Source organism: Oreochromis aureus, linkage group 9 (assembly GCF_013358895.1).
Source record: "Oreochromis aureus strain Israel breed Guangdong linkage group 9, ZZ_aureus, whole genome shotgun sequence".
NCBI lineage: Eukaryota > Metazoa > Chordata > Actinopteri > Cichliformes > Cichlidae > Oreochromis > Oreochromis aureus.
In genome coordinates this window covers 15465800-15481788 of record NC_052950.1, presented here as the reverse complement: position 1 = coordinate 15481788, position 15989 = coordinate 15465800, and the positions used below count along the sequence as shown (strand labels likewise).

Below are 15989 nucleotides of genomic sequence, written 5' to 3'. Positions count from 1 at the left end.
TTTGTGCTGTGTCAGTAGTTTTGTTTGCTTTAAACACAGGAATGTTCTTTGCCAGCAAGTCTGTGACTTTTCAGTAGCATGGATCACATACTGCTCTGTACGTGACCCACCGATGACAGGTTCTCTGTTTTTTTGACTAATTGTGAATGCAGTCACTTGAAATTAGGTAGTACGATTAGATTTCTTAATATAAGCTGTATTTTTTTTCCTCAGACTCTTTTTTTAATACTGATTTTTCTTAATGATGTGTTGGAGCATTCTGGAAGAGTTTACTTATTGTTGTGGGTTTGAGGGAAAGGTCCTTTTTTGAAAAAAGACAATACAATATGCCAACTACAGCAAGTCCTCACACAGGAACACAGGCAAATCAATAGTACACACACCTGGCACGGGTTCATACTACGAGTCAACAAGGACTCCTGGAGATTTGTCATCGTCCTGTGTGTGTGCAGAGCATCAAGGCTGCTCTCCCCGGGGCTCTGCCTTCAGTTTCCTGCTGTTTCACTCAGTGAAGATCAAAGTCTTGTGAAATACGCAGGGATCCTCCTCGACTGCTCTGCCTGCCATGGGATAAGCTGTGTTTATCAGCTCTCTACAAAACCACTCAATGACACACAAAGCATACAGATTTACACTCACATGCGTACTTACGTGCTGTAACACTAAACCTTAATGTTGTACCCCACCCTTTTTAAAGAGGAATGATTTTTTTTTGTTTGTTTAATTCTGCAATTAATTTCTCAAATTTGGGGAAGAATAAAGTATAGGTTGGCTTAGCTTATTTTTCGAGTTGACGCCAGAGTACAGATCAGACACTTTTCTTAAAAGCTGCCAAATATAAAATGCACCGCAAAGCTCTCATGAATGTAAATTATGTTGTTCCACAGATACACGAATATTACACAAAAATACACAATACACAAAAATTAAGTAATAAAGGTCTAGTGATTTCGTATATTAAAATCTTGATCTAATGTAAATGTATGACTTTTATGTTTCACACAGAAACAATCACAGGAACTCTTTAGTAGATATTTGCTCAGTGTTATAGCTCCACCTGCTGGTGAGAATGGTAAATTACAGCCGGCATAGTAGTGACGTTTTTGTTTTTTTATTGCTGTACAGGAAGTGAATTGTCCAGATGGACCAAATGCTCTCATGTGTATTAGTTAATTACTATATATGGATATTATATTTTCTGGCCAAGTGCCAGTTATCTCTGTAGATGTTTCTCAGCTAAAAATCTGTCTGAACTTCCTGTCAACAAAAAACAAAAAAAAGAAAGAACTTGTCAACAGAGTTGTGTGCCATTCTTCGGATCTGTGTCATATTTCTGTGTATTTACCTGTGTGTGTGTGTCAATGTTTGTTCTTGCAGCGGTTGCGGTCAGCGTTCTCTCTCACCAGTGACGACTCCCCAGAGAAGGGTCCAGAGGAGGAGGTGGCTGAGGCCGGTGGCGGCAACGACGGCTTGCAGGAATACACTTCTCTGAAGAGGGAGCCTAAGGCGGCCACATCTTTACCCACCTGGAAGAGCATGGATCGCCTGGATAACTCGAGTAAAAGTCTCACTCACAGACTCGTTTTGGTTGAGCAGCTTTCCATTTCGCTTTTATCAGTTTGAATATAACTTTGTGTAGATGGATAACTGAATAGATTTAAAGATTTTTAGACAAAGGCCATAGATTTACTTTTACATGTCATAAAGATGCACATGCATACAAAGACATACAAATTATTTGTAGAAATTTACCCCATGCATTGCTCTATATTAGGCTCATATAATTTTATTGAGAGTATGGATATTGAATTTATTTAGTACTCTCTGAAACCCTGCAGTTGACTCCGTTCTTCTATACTTCCTGCTGCTGCTTGTGATTTTCATCCAGGTGCCTCTTCAGTGCTCCAGAGTCCAGACGGCAACTGGATTGCTCTGCACAGTTCCCAGCTGTCTCGGCCCAGCCTGCTCACCAAGAGGAAGAGCCTGTTGTTCAGCGTGCTGGAAAAGGAGTCCGGCGTTGTCTCCGCTTACGACGAGATGGGATCTGACTCAGAGGAGGACGATGAAGGTGGCTGGGGTGCAGCGCTGAGACAGTTTCGCCGCAAACTGTCAGATGAGACTTACTACACAGACTCGCAGCACGACCCCGAGTGGATTTACACTCAGCATCTCCCCGTCACCTCACCATCCTCGGGGCAGTACACCAACACAGAGACTCTCAACTCGGACTCCGAGGCCTCGTCAGTGCTCTCTGCGTGTCCCCGTAAACCACCCCACAATCTAATGAGGAAGAAAGGACCACCGGATACGCACCTTCACCCTCATCACCAGCCGCTGCATCACCAACACCTTCAGCAGAACTTTTCTCCATACCCAGTCCAATCAGAGTCATTGGATGTGAACTTTAACCCTAAGGTGATGTCTTTGAATTATCCTGTTCTACAAAGTCAGATGTAAATATTGTCCTTTGTAATGAGAATTTTAGAGCCCTACCAAGTAGTTGGTGGGCTAATATCTGCAAATATAATAATTATAATATCTGCAAACACCTTTCAACCATATTATCAGTGTTGATGTTGTCCACCAGAGGGCACTCTGCAACTTCCCTGTTGGAAATGCATGTTTAGATCGTCACAAGCACAACAACCCGCTGATCCCAGCAGAGCAGGAGAGAGCATAACTGAAGAAATAAAGAACCACACATGAGAAATGTTAGGGAGATTCTAAAAGGAAGAAAGAATATTGACTGATATATCAGAGTATCGGTATTCACCAAGTATCGGTATTGCTATCAGTCTTAAAATCCTATATCAGTTAGGCTCTAGTGAACTTACACGTGAAGTGTATAGTGTGTCTACATAAAATCGACACAAAAATTAGAAGGGAGAATGTTACTTAGCATCAAAAGGAGGAGTGATGAAGGGATAAGAATATTTATTCTCATACTTTCACCTATTTTTTCCCCCTTTTCTCTTACTCTTTTTAATGTCAACTTATTGCATATTACGCATGCACTCTCAATAATAACAGACATGAACAAATAAAGAAATAACAAAAAGAAAAATGCAAATAAGAGGAACCAATAGAAAGCCTATAGAGCTCCATCCATCCATCCATTCGCTTCCGCTTATCCTTTTTCAGGGTCACAGGGGGACTGGAGCCTATCCCAGCTGTCTTAGGGCGAGAGGCAGGGTACACCCTGGACAGGTCGCCAGTCTGTCGCAGGGCTAACACACAGACACAGGCAATCATTGAGTGCACATGAATGTCCGTACCAAGGGTTTAGTTTAATTTTCACAAGACGATCATTGTTATTCACTTCACCTAGTACTGGTTTTATTGTTATGGCTGACCGTTGTATGATACCAAAGGAACAAATAACCTTCAAATGCAACTACTGTATTCTAAACAATTAAAAGCTCTTTTTCATTAAATATCATTACTTAACAGCTCTTTATTTGCTGATTAAAAGGTCATGACTGCTGTTGTAGAACTGGGTATGCTCACTGTTACACTTTTTTTTGTACTCTGAAAAGAGACTCCATGTTCCTTAAGTGAAAAGTACCCACCCCCCCCCCCAGTTAGCTCTTTTTTTTTAGGAGAGACAACAATAGAGAACAAAAGATACGTGAGTTTTTACTTGCAGTCCTTGGTGCAGAGGCCTCAAATGAGCCGACAAAGATACAGAAATAATAGTTGCGTTCAATTAAAACCTGATAACAAAAGACAGTCCTAGAAAGAAAAGCATGTTATCATGTGAAAGCTTTAATCAGATATGTAACAGTGGCACATGTACCTGTTTACTTCCTGTCACTGTTCCCAGGTGATGGGAGACAGCAGCGAGGCAGAGGAGAGGCAAAGCGATCCTGTCAGAAGATCACGGCGACGCAGGAAGAGTAAGAGGGAGTCATCATCAGAGCAAAACAGGACTGGAGGCCAGAGCCATCCACAGTCAATCTACCCCTTAGTGCAGGTAAAATGTAGTGATTCCTTATTGGTTGTTAACAGGAACTCACTTTAAAATCCATCTATGCATTTATTTATTGCGGCTGTTCGGCATTGGTTGTAAAGCATTGTTTCACCATTGGGAGGCAACAAATTAAGATATCTAGTTTAGGCTATTTTGCTCTTTAGCAGTGCTTTAGTCTTTAAAATCTGCAAATATAGGTTACCTGCTAGATTTTTACAATTATCTTTTGATTTTACATGTCGACATTTAAGGAAAACAGTGGTATTCTACTCCACGCCCTGCTGAAGAGGGGATTAAGTGAAGAACAGCCAAAATCTGACACTATACCAGTGGCCACAGCTGCACCAGACGCCTTCAAATTAGATGCTATGACAACCGAGCCAGAGGACCTGGACACAGTGGCGCCAAATTCACCGGTCCCCAGCCCTTCTCAGCCCACCTCCTTGACCCTGGGGCAAGAGCTCTCATCCAGCAGCTCAGGGCCTGGATCCACAACCAGAGATCCTCTAGAAGGGGAGCTGCAGTCTAGACTTGGTCAGCTGGTCATCAGTGCCAACAGCAAAGACAGCAGCTCATCTGAGGAGGAGTGCACAAACTGGCCTGCAGACAGGCAGACGGATAAAGAAAGTGACAGACAGAGAGAGAAACTGAAGCCAAAGGAAAGAGAGCGAGAGAGGCAGCGAGTGAGTGACAAATCAAGAGAGAGAGCAAGCGAAGCAGTGGAACAAGTGAACGGACAAGAGATTAAAAGAAGTGAGAAGCTGATAAAGAGTCCCTCAGTGAGAGAAGACGGCAGAAGTCGGGAGAGGAGGTTTGAGAAGGCATGCGAGAGTTTAGATATGAAAGTGGAAGACCAGGAACAAAAGAGAGGAGACAAAAGAGAGCCCAACAGGCAGAGTAAGAGACCACATAAACGAGATGCGGAGAAGGAAGCGGGACAGAAAGGGGGAGCGAGGAGGAGCGGATCCAGTGCAAGTTCACCTGCTGTTACCCCTTCGTCCCACGAGGGGGCGCTGTCAAACAACCAGGTGAGGAGATGGTACACAAGATTTGATTTTCATCCGCAGATCGTCTTCTGCTTGTGCTTGCATTGCAGTCTGTTTGTTGCCTGTTTGTAAGCTTTTTAATTATTTTTTTTGTGCCTTCAAAAACCATTTACTATCACAACCTCCTCTGTTATTTACCTGACAATCAGTGCTGTCATTATCTGTCCCTCATCCCATGTTTTCTCTGTTTTGCTGTGTTGTTTTTGAGTTTTTTGTCTGGTCTGTGTGTTCCTGGTAAACGTGTGTATGCTTTCTGTATGTGCGTATGTGTCAGGTGGGACAGAATGACTTGGAGCAACATCAGAGGCTTCAGTTGCTCTCCTCTGTCTTACAGCAGGTGAGATATAAGGGCTAGAAAGAGGATGTAGTTGGAAGTCTTGCACAAGGATACAAAAACCTGCAGCCATCCCAATATCTTATTTACATGCACTGTAGTAAACTGCATTATAATTGCATACATATGATTAAAATGCTCTATTTTTTGGACTCTTTATCAGTCCATACAGTGCTGTGCACTGTCATTTTGCTTCCAAGGGGCCAGACTGTCTTGTAATTTATTAAAAAGTGTGTCTTGAGCAGTAGATTTCCAGGCTTTCTGAAGCTTATTCGTTTGCTCCCTTTTCACTAATTTTCAATCCTTGTACATGACCATTTTCAGAGGGATGTTTGTTTTTTTTGCTAAGCCACTTAATGAATTATTCAAGCAGGAAAAAGGGTACCTAAACTCAAGGGATGAACCAGTGTTGTGTCTACACATAACAGCTAATGTAGCTAAAAACCAACTTTAAATGATATCTGTACCTGTACCTGTTGGAAAAACAAACCATTTCTTCACATTTCTGTATAAGACGGCAAATTACTTTGATTTCTTGTGCACTACAAAAGTATGCGTATTATCAAAAATCTTTATTGTTTAATGTATGAATTTATTGGGCAGGTAAAATAAACTTTAAATAACTAGATGTCAAAACTACAATCCATTATGTCAAAAGTAATGTTCCAGCTGATATTTAAAGTTGCTTTTTTTGCATTTATAATCAACTCAGCACTGAGAAATCAATAACTACACAAAGTCAGATAGATGGGACACACGCACACACTTGGACAATACATCTGAGGCATGAGGGTCGATGCTGATCATTAAGCAGACTCATTCTAAGGGCTTCTATGAGTAATGCTTGCCTCTTACAGCTTGTATGACACATGTACTGGTGTGATCTATTTCTGATGGCTTTCACAGCTCCCTTTACAAACCCGCCAGGACGCCTGAGTGCGATGTGAATAGGGGAAAACGTGCGACCATAGCCGTGATATTTGCGCCTTTTTGAAGCGATATCTAGTGTTTTGCCTTTATTAAATGAATCCGAATGAAAACTGACTAGCTCACTGCCGTCGTACTAATTCACAGCTTTTCAGCGTACGTGATCTTCAGCAGGTAAGGGTCTGGATGGTGTACAGAAATAGACATAAAGCAAAGAATATTGAATAAATAATCCCAGATTCACAAAATATCAACCACCTTCTGGTTCCGTCCATGTGTTCATTACGTTTCATGCCCTTATGAGCTCATCCCCACTAGAACCACTACTGTGGACGCAGGTGGCGTCATGTGAGGCTTTGAGGCTTTAGAGATTAGCCCTCAGGGTGGAGACGGTAATTGGACCCAGTGTATGCACAGAGGGAACGATACAGGAAAAAAAGTTGATCATCAAACTAGTTTCTTTGTTTTTTATGTCCTTGGATCAACTTTCCTCATTGATAGAAGTGAGATATCAGTGTCTGTGATGAGGGTTTGATCAGACAGGTGATGGCCTACTTCTTTGAAGTGGATCAGCACATCTCCACTCCTCCTTTGACCAACCCAAATCGATACCTCACTGTGTCCATCTCTGCGTCTCATTCTTTTTAAGATCGATCAATAGTGATTTAAAAAGGAAAAAAAGATAACCAGCATCTTGTCTCTTTTTCATCACTACCTGCTTCTACCTTCTCCGGCTAAAATCCGGCTTTTCGGACTGTCACACTGTGCCCGAGAGGGATCGATGTACTTCTGATCCCACTGATCAAAGCTTCAGCAAATGATTCATTCATTATGGAATAACGTCTTTCTCTCTTTACTGCTATTTCTTATTCTTTCTCAGTGTTTACATGAGCTCAAGAGGATGAAACGGCAACTTTCTTCACTCACCGTCTTTACTTTTGAATCATTATTTGTCACAGATGGCATGAATTTGGAGGCAGGCTGCTTGGGTTTGGCTGAAATGAGAGATCTCCACAGCTGACTTAAGTCATTCCCATTTCCTGATTAGCTGAGGCATCAATTGACAATCTTATCTCCTCTACTGGCAGATGTTAGATTATTTTGAATTATGATTGAATCTTCAGCTTCACGTCCAAATTGCAACTGCTCTCCTGAAGCTCAGTGACCAGAGATGGTGTGTCCACAGTGCCATCGTTTACCAATTCAAAGCCTAAGAAAAAAAAAACAACTGAAGATGACTCACTTCTCTGGCTTTGTCTTGAGACCTCATTACCCCATTTCTCACATCCCTGCTCTGCACCCTCTGACTGCTTATCCAGGTCAAGCATGTGTAGATGTGGGTCCTCACAAAACATTAATTAGGCGTCCAGAGTGACAAATATATGTGCACTTGTCACCTGCAAAATGTTCTTTTTTATTCATTTATTATTATTTTTAAGGCTTTGCAGTGTGAAAACCAAAGGGGGCTAATGCAGCTGATTAAAACATGATGCCGCATTATCTTTATTGACTCATATTCATTTTTGAAATGGGGATGTTGCTAATGATTGCATAATGTTCCAAAATTGAATAGTTACATAATTGCCTTTTGTCACATCCCCTTGCTCTCGAAATGAAAGATATTTTTCATTATCATTTCATGTATATTACACTACATTAAGCCCTTGCCCTTAAGGTGGTGTTTACAGATTTGATGTACTTGCTTGACATTTTCTGCTTTTCTCACACATTAGGTCTCTTTAACAATGTGAGTAATAAGGTTTTCCCAGTTTCTCTCTGACTCCAGTGTTTCTGGACATTTCACTTGAATTCATTTTAATCTCACTTTAATTCAGACGGTCTGTTAATTCTATTTGTTCTTTGACTGGAGCAGAAGTGCTCGGCGGCTTCGCTCTGCAGCATCACCACGGAGGTGCTAAAGGTTTTGAATGCTACTGAGGACCTGATTGGTGAGGCAGGAGGTGAGAGCTACACCCCTTCTGAGTCTATGAGTGCTTCTCCCATATCCAGCAGCTCTGAGACCCGCAGGTTGGACCAGAGGCTTACCAAAATGGAGGAGAATGTAAGCTAGAGAGCACCTCCACCCAGTAGTTTTGCCTCCTGAGCTTTTGGTGCTAATGGGAACTAAAAGTTTCGCTCTTTTCTCTGCAGGTTTATCTTGCTGCTGGTGCGGTGTATGGCCTTGAGGGAGCACTGGGAGACCTAGAGCACTGCGCCCGCAGTATTAGCAGTGGGACAACAGACCAAGAGCTGGCCTTCCTGGAAGATCAAGTGGCTACTGCGGCTGCTCAAGTCCAGCAGTCTGAACTGCAGGTACTTCAGAGGATCGATGACTGATTGCACACATCTTTATATTGCTATTCTTAATAAAAACTGACCAAAGCTGTTGCCTGAAACATCCTCCTTAAATTCTCTTGAAAAAAATCCTCTTTTTGCTTTAAGATATCAAACATTGAGGCAAGAATATCAGCTCTGAAAACGGCTGGGTTGAACGTGACTGTCTGCAATCGCTTCTCCAAGCTCAAGCCAAAGTCTAAGGTACTCACTGGCCTTCCTGCACGCTTAATCTTTTGCACTTTTTTTGTACTTTCAGGCCATATGTAATGTCTTTAAAGAGTATTGGTGTTACTGATGAACGTGTTCGTGCTTATATGGTTATTGAAATAAAGAAATGGTCAGATATGGTTGGTTTGTTAATTTTAATGAACTATAATAGATGAGCGATGGTAATATTCTCATTACAGCCTCAAACCCTGGACTCATCACGCCATCAGAGGAGGAAGCTTCCAGCGCCTCCACTAAAAGGTACCAAACGTGCTTATTTTGCTCACTTTGGAGAAATCTATTATGTTCAGACAAAGAAAAAATATGTTTATGCATGATTTTTTTTAAAAACTGAACTAAACTGCTGACATATGCAGGGTACAGCCTTGTATACACAAAGTGTGAATGTGTATGCTTACGTGTGTGAAACCGAGACACCTAGAGATGGGAACTGAGACAGAGGGGAGGGACATTTTTATTCGGCCTTAGTTAACATCACACATTTTATGCTTTGTCCTAAAAGAAGAGAGAGGCCATTGAATGGATGTAAAAGTGAATACATTTGCTAAAAAGAGACTAAGTAACTGAAAAGCCCCATTAGATGTAAAGCAGCCAAATGGAAACACACACACACAGTCCAGGGGGATAAGGCTGTTTTATCAACCAACTGGAAGTCGGTTCCTTTTCATATTCGTGAAAGGCCTCTTTCTGCTGCAGCTTTCTTTATTTTCTTTTTTTGTCTCTCTTTTTTTCTTCACCGTCATCTACACAATGACTTTGATTCAGGGTGGCTTTTTAGCAAAGCTCCAAAGAGAGACAGCAGAAAGGACAATGGGTCAAACTCAGTGACCAAGATATTGATTCAGTAATTCCACCTTAGTGTGTTCCTTCTATCAGTCCATACAACATCCTCCACATTTGTAGTGAAAATATACTGACATTTAGCTATACACTACCAAACCTTCTTGTTGCTTTGAAATGATCATGAGGAAAAGCACTTTTTGACCCAATACAACATTATAGAATAAATATAAATGACTTGTTTAAACCAAGGTTGCGATGAAGCCTTTGCAACTGTGTGTACTACCCCATCACAAACTATCAAAATCTGTCTTTTACCACTACCATGTCATAAATCTGCCAGTTTAGGACACTGAAGTGTCTAATTACTCTAATGTGTACTGGAGACCCCACTCCTATTCAGGTTAGAACCAGTTTGCAGAGCTCTGTGAAAGGAGTAATACACGTTGTTGTTTGAAACCTTCATTTTATCTGGCAGTTTCCAGAAACATGATTTATTGCTTAAAACAACAGTAGTTGAGAGTTTCATGGGAAAACACTGTGACATTCCCAAACCAGATGCTAGATGTAATTTCTCCAGCATGTCCTGCCCGGGGCCTCCAAGACATGTCCAAAAGACCTCATGTAGAAGTGCCGAGGAGACATCCTAGTCAGATTCCTGAACCACCTCAGTTGGTTCCTTTTGATGTGGAGGTGTAGCAGCTCTACAGTGAGTACCTCCTGAATGACTGAGCTCTGCACCTAATCTTTAAAGGAGAACCCAGACACCCTAAGGAGGATGCTCATTTCCTCTGCTTGTACTCACGATCTCACTTTTTCAGATCTAGGCTCAGGCTACCTCAACCTGTCATGGCCGTCTGTCATGATAGGTTGGGGGTGAAGGATGGAGACAGGACAAAGGACATAATTACACATATATGTGATTTTTCCCAAATAGTTGATTCTGTTCATCTGGATGTAGCGTCATCTGGAAAACGAAACATCCAGATGAACAGAATCAGCTTTTTTGGGGGATTTCCTTACCTGGATGATTGAGCATGAATCAAGACATGTGTGCTTTTCTTAAAATAAAAATGTGGCATTTTTTCTAATTTCAGAGAAGTTGGAGCCAGAGCAGCAGGTTAAAGTATTTCGGCCATAGTGACAGTCAACAGCACAATGAGTCCCTCAGGGCTATTTTCAAGCCCCGGGGACAGGGGCCCTTCACATCCAGTGCCTTGACCCAGCATCTGCCTCTAGCTCCAGGCCAAGCAGGGGCCACCACCTGCCCTGTGTAACCCAACTCAGCACTCACTCCTCACACAAGCTCAGTACCCATCAATTAAAGAGATCAAAGAAGACATCGCTGGATCTTTCTCTTTTACCAAGATCTATTTCATGCTGTTTTTCCTTCTTATTGCACACACATAGACTCACACACACACAGAAATATGTTACTCAGCAGTCGGTTTCTCTGCCTTAAGATCTGCAAACACTCCTCATAAACCGACTTAAAAGAATATATATGTACAGACAAAGTAAAACTCAGTTTTCTATCTGTTTGCAAGAGTGTTGTGAATTAATGTGCAATGAAGCTGTGGAAAAATCATAAGAAAATTTGTGTGATTCAGTGTCCCGAAAAGAGGCTGAGCCATGTTTTATACTGCATCGTCTTTGTCACCATGAACCAAGAAATGTTACGGGGGATTTATTCAAACTGTTTTGTTTTTTGATGATTGTCAATATCCACCCGCATATAGCTATCAGATGGTAATCACCAAATGGGGATGATTGTAACCTTCAATATTTTAATGATTTATACAAATCACAAGCAAACCAGAAAAGAGTTAGAAAAAAGAGCTGTTTAGATGTTCAAAGTAACACGTCACAAGTGTTTTTGTTTTGTTTGGGGGTTTGTCTGTTGCACCATGTGCTCGATGACCATAAAGGAATAGTAAGCACATTGAGAAACTGTAGCTGAGAAGAAACTAAGCTAGTTAAAAGGCCAGGTCAACATGTTGGAAATATAATCATTTAATTTCTTTCTGTGACCTAAGTAATTTAGTCCAGCCACTGTCAAGACAAACTGTCAAACTTGTATGAAGAAAAAAGGAGAGGTAAAATTAAGAAATGGGCAGCTAATGATAATCCGAAACCGAAGGGAGCTGGACAGAACCAAGCTCGCTGCTTCCTGCTTTTTCAGTCTCTTAGCTAAGCTAAGCTAAGCATCAATTTGCCACGCTGACATTTCACTGGTGAGGAGTGCGTAAATGTATTTAGGAAAGAAAAAGCTGATTTGTAGATACATTCACATATATTCCAGTAATTGGAAGTTGTGGGTTACAACATTTAAATAGATCAAAATTAAAAAACAGATCTGCATGGAGCATCCATCTGATATTCAAGTTGGGTCTGAAAATCCTCCTCCATGTATGTAGTTTCTCCAACGCAAAGCCATTCTTCTTCCTCCCTGTCATTCTCTCTTGTTTACTTTAAAACTTTGTGGCCTTTTATTTAAGGAGAAAAAAAAGAGTATTTTCATGTTTTCCCTTTGCCGGGGTCACGTCTGATCTTTTGTGTTGCATTCAAAAATTCTTGTAAAGATTTTTACATAACGAAGTCTGACGGGCTATATAACAAATGCCATGAAACCATGATTTTGTTACGAGCAATTTATTTTTGTACTGAACGTTTTTATGCAATACCACTGAAATAAGTACTATTGCAAATTAAAGGCTTTATTCTCTCCTCAAAGGAACCCACCTCAGTCAGTCCTACCAGACTCTCTTATGTGTGATGACTCAAATTGCTTTCAGTGTAAGCTTGCATTTACCATTCGATGTTCTGCCAGTAATGACAATGGTAAATGCTTCGAAAACACAGGTGATGAGAGGCACACTTGTAGTCCTTAAACACGAGAATACTGCCTTTCAGTTTTGGGACATTTTGTGTTAGCCATGCATACGGTTATCAGAGTTCTTGCTTTGGCTCCAGCTTAATAAGAGCAGGTTTGGATTCTCTGATAGTGTTTGAAAGGTGTGATGATCTTCTGTATGAATGCTCTGCCCCTTCTATTAGTGACCTTTTCATCCCCAGCCTTTCGCATCTTGGGTTTGCACATTGATCTTGTATTTTTGTCAATCTTGTTCTCCAGAGGTGTTGATGTAAAAAAGAGCATGTTTCTGGCTTTATCAAACTGATGAAAAATGTCTCTCTAAGAAGCACAGCCACAAGGGTCCAATCATCAGTGTCCTGTATTTTTCTAATGTAAAAAAATAATAAAAAAAATAACAATATCTCATTGCAGAATTTGTTAATATATGTATATGTGTGAAAAACATGGATATGATATGATAATGTGTTTATTGCCCAATCATAGTTGACAAATCGTTCAGTGTTGTGCAAGAGACTGTGTATAATTGTCATGACTTGTGAGGCTGGATTTGCACAGGACGTCTCGTTGGCTGTTGGAACAGTGTCGCGGATACTGAGAAGTGATGAGATTCTCCCAGAGCTAAAAACAAATGTTGCTCTTGTTCCTGTTTAAATCCAGTGTGAACGACTATGAAGAGGTTCACTGTGCACAGCTCCACAGGCGGGCCATTCACTTTTATGTGCAATTGTTTGTTGCAATCCATACGATATGTTGGGGAAATTATTAACAAGCAAAAAAAAAAAGGAAAAAAAAATGCAGATTCTCTATGTGCCACAGTACTCTGAGAGAAAAAAATGTATTATGAAATAAATAAAATTTGCAAACTTAAAATTGTTTTTGTTTGCTTGTTTTTTCAAAGAAAATGTTTGCCTTCACACTCACGAAAGTTACAAGCAAGGTTGTCAACAGATATAATGATGACATCCTGATTTATTAATCAATATAGAGTGCATTTTTATGTACAGACATGGGTGAGGCTCATAACAGACACAAGAGAAATATAATTATGAAGACGTGTATATAATCTCAATTTTTAAAAAATAACAAACAAAAAATAAAACTGAGTTTTTGGATGTGGGGAGGAGAGCACATCACGGTAACCAATCACCGTCCTCCCCGTCGAGCACTTTTCCAAGATTCTCCTTGTTTCTCAGGCTGCTGAGCAGCAGCTCCAACGTCCTGACGACGGGCATCCCATCGCTGCCCAGAGCCTCCAGACTGCTGTGCCTCTTCCCAAAGCGCCCAATGGGTCTCACCCCGCGCCCCACATACCAGAATGGGTCTATCTCTGGACCTGGAAACCAAGCAGAGACAAGTTTATCAGTGGTACATAAAGCAAGGGATCCATACAAGATGTTAACAGCCATGTCTGAAAACAGAATTAATATTTAGGAAAGTGGTGGTTAAATATTCTGTTAGTGGACGGACTGTGAGGACAAAGAGTACTATTACAGCCACAAAACGGCATGATTTTGCCTTTCCCCCCTTTAAAAAAAAAAAATGTGTGTTTTGGTGGCTATGATTCAGACCTAAAACAATGGCATTCTGATATATTACCATGTAAAGTCTGAAAGCCTTTCAAATTAACTGCCAAATATGTTTTCAGTCTTTAAAGAACTCCTGAAACGTATAACAGCTCACATCTGTTCAGAACGTTTAATATGCAACAACACAGAAGGCTGATCAACAGTATTAATAAATTAACAAATGCGTTCAAAACATTTAATTAAATAACAAAATATTCAGCGTGGGGAGCCAGTATTAGTACTCCAAAAATGATACAACCACATACTGAATTTACATTTGATGGCTGATGGAAGGTGAAAACCCGGTTAGCAATTCCTCACTCTGAATTAAACAGTGTGTAATTAACCAAATCAGTTTAAAGTCTAATAACAGAAAGTCTCCTGGTTACACTGACAGACAGCATATCTTCAAACTTAATAACTGGAAATAATGTTTAAAGATTTCAATGGATATAATAGGATTATTAAGAAATAATTACATTAGATCTATTGAATTCCATACACTCAGACACACACTTTAGCACAGCACACTCAGCACACTTTTTTTGATTTAATAAAGTGTAATAGCCTATTTAGCTTTTTTTTGTTTTGTTTTGTTTTTTGAGCGCGTAAATCCCATCTGATCCTCATCGGGAAATTCAAATCGGAATGATTTAAAGAAAACGGGTCTTACTTCTGTTGTCTACATTATGAACAATGTGGAAGTCGTGCTCCACTGTGGTGCTGTGAGCGCGGCTGAAGCTGGAGGAGAGGAGGAGGAGCAGCGCCAGAGCTGCGGGCAGCCAGCGGCTCGTCAGGACGCAGTGCCGGACATCAGCCGCTCTCACGGGCAGCATGCTGCGGTGTCGCTCAAGGCACTAAAGACAGGACGGAGGGACGCAGTTATAAGTAACTTATCACTTTTGAGAAGACACTGAAAACAGGAGCTATTCGCAAAACCAAGAAAAGACAGAGCTTGATAAAATTGGAGATTTGTTTTTAATGTGCGTTTGTTGCGCGCAATAGTAAAACTTCACGAAACACCGTTTCAAGTAGGATTAAATCTTTTAAACCTCGGGACTAATCACTGAAACTCTAATCTGAAAACTTGAATTTCATAATTCTGGATGATGATAGAAACTTTATGATGGTTATAAATCAGAGATCCTTTGGGATTATGTGCAGGTTGAAATTTTATAATTAGCCGCAATTGGCACAATTGTAGTTATTAAAAGCAAAGTAAAAATAATCGCAGAATTTGCATGCGTTAGACATGCAAAATGTAAAGCCCAAATGGTAAATACTTACCCTGAACTTTGGTAACAGGCTGAGGTCAGTTGGTGGACGTCTCGAGTCTTTATTGTTGGCAGGTGTGCCCCAGCTTATATATATATCCATGCTGCCCATGAGGCTGTTGGATGATGAATCAAGAACGTCAGTCAGCCACAGTGATCCCAGACTACTGGATGCATCACCCTTCCTCTGCTCCTCCCACTCTTTAAACCCCCACTCATCCTTTTGAGAATGGAGGTTTGCTTTCAGAGTTTTCCTGACGTCTGTCACGCAGCAGAGCAGTCCATCAGCAAGTCAATGACACGCAGACACCTTTAAATTCATGAACATGGGGAGACCCACCGGCCCAAGTAGGTCTGTGAGACAATGACCCGGAGCTTTGGTGGGCGTTTTATGATTAGCCTTTCATCAATCAGCTTGATAGGGACTGGGTAGCACACAATCAGCTGCTGCAAAATGCTTCTTGGGTAAGATGTCTTCTCATAAGCTTTTGGAACTTCATTGATTCATGACAGGCTCTGAAAAGTCACATACACTCACAGTGCTACACATGAGGAAGAAGTAAGTGTAAATATGCTGTATTTGCCACTGGTAGGTACTGAAATGTGACAGTGAATCACAAGTGAGATGCTATGCATGGAGAGGAGAGATTTTC

General features: G+C 40.9%; 2 protein-coding genes across 3 annotated transcripts in view; one reads left to right on the top strand and one right to left on the bottom strand.

Moving 5' to 3' along the window:
- The window catches only part of LOC116328263 (myosin VIIA and Rab interacting protein), a 115235-nt gene extending 101918 nt beyond the window's left edge, over nt 1-13317 (top strand). The window contains exons 9-18 of one of the 2 annotated variants that reach the window (XM_031750002.2): nt 1378-1558; nt 1889-2415; nt 3824-3973; nt 4222-4998; nt 5291-5353; nt 8151-8339; nt 8429-8590; nt 8720-8815; nt 9022-9082; nt 10720-13317. In XM_031750002.2, coding sequence (XP_031605862.2) covers nt 1378-1558; nt 1889-2415; nt 3824-3973; nt 4222-4998; nt 5291-5353; nt 8151-8339; nt 8429-8590; nt 8720-8815; nt 9022-9082; nt 10720-10763 — 2250 coding nt within the window. In that variant the 3' untranslated portion in view covers nt 10764-13317. The remainder of the gene's footprint in view (nt 1-1377; nt 1559-1888; nt 2416-3823; nt 3974-4221; nt 4999-5290; nt 5354-8150; nt 8340-8428; nt 8591-8719; nt 8816-9021; nt 9083-10719) is intronic. The other variant, XM_039616873.1, reaches the window with a different exon arrangement.
- A 172-nt stretch (nt 13318-13489) lies between these two features.
- Nucleotides 13490-15431, bottom strand: prlh2 (prolactin releasing hormone 2). Its single transcript, XM_031749995.2, has 3 exons — nt 15350-15431; nt 14736-14919; nt 13490-13830 (listed from the first exon to the last, which is right to left on the bottom strand). The coding sequence occupies exons 2-3, from the start codon at nt 14896-14898 to the stop codon at nt 13628-13630; spliced, it is 366 nt and encodes a 121-aa protein (XP_031605855.1). The 5' UTR covers nt 14899-14919; nt 15350-15431; the 3' UTR covers nt 13490-13627.
- Nucleotides 15432-15989: the final 558 nt, after the last annotated feature.

What these genes read in the sequence shown, in the direction of transcription:
- prlh2 (XM_031749995.2), bottom strand. Translation starts at nt 14,898, where the DNA reads ATGCTGCCCGTGAGAGCGGCTGATGTCCGGCACTGCGTCCTGACGAGC. An exon ending in TCATAATGTAGACAACAGAA is followed by an intron (nt 13,831 to 14,735) that starts GTAAGACCCGTT and finishes CTTGGTTTCCAG; the next exon opens with GTCCAGAGATAGACCCATTC.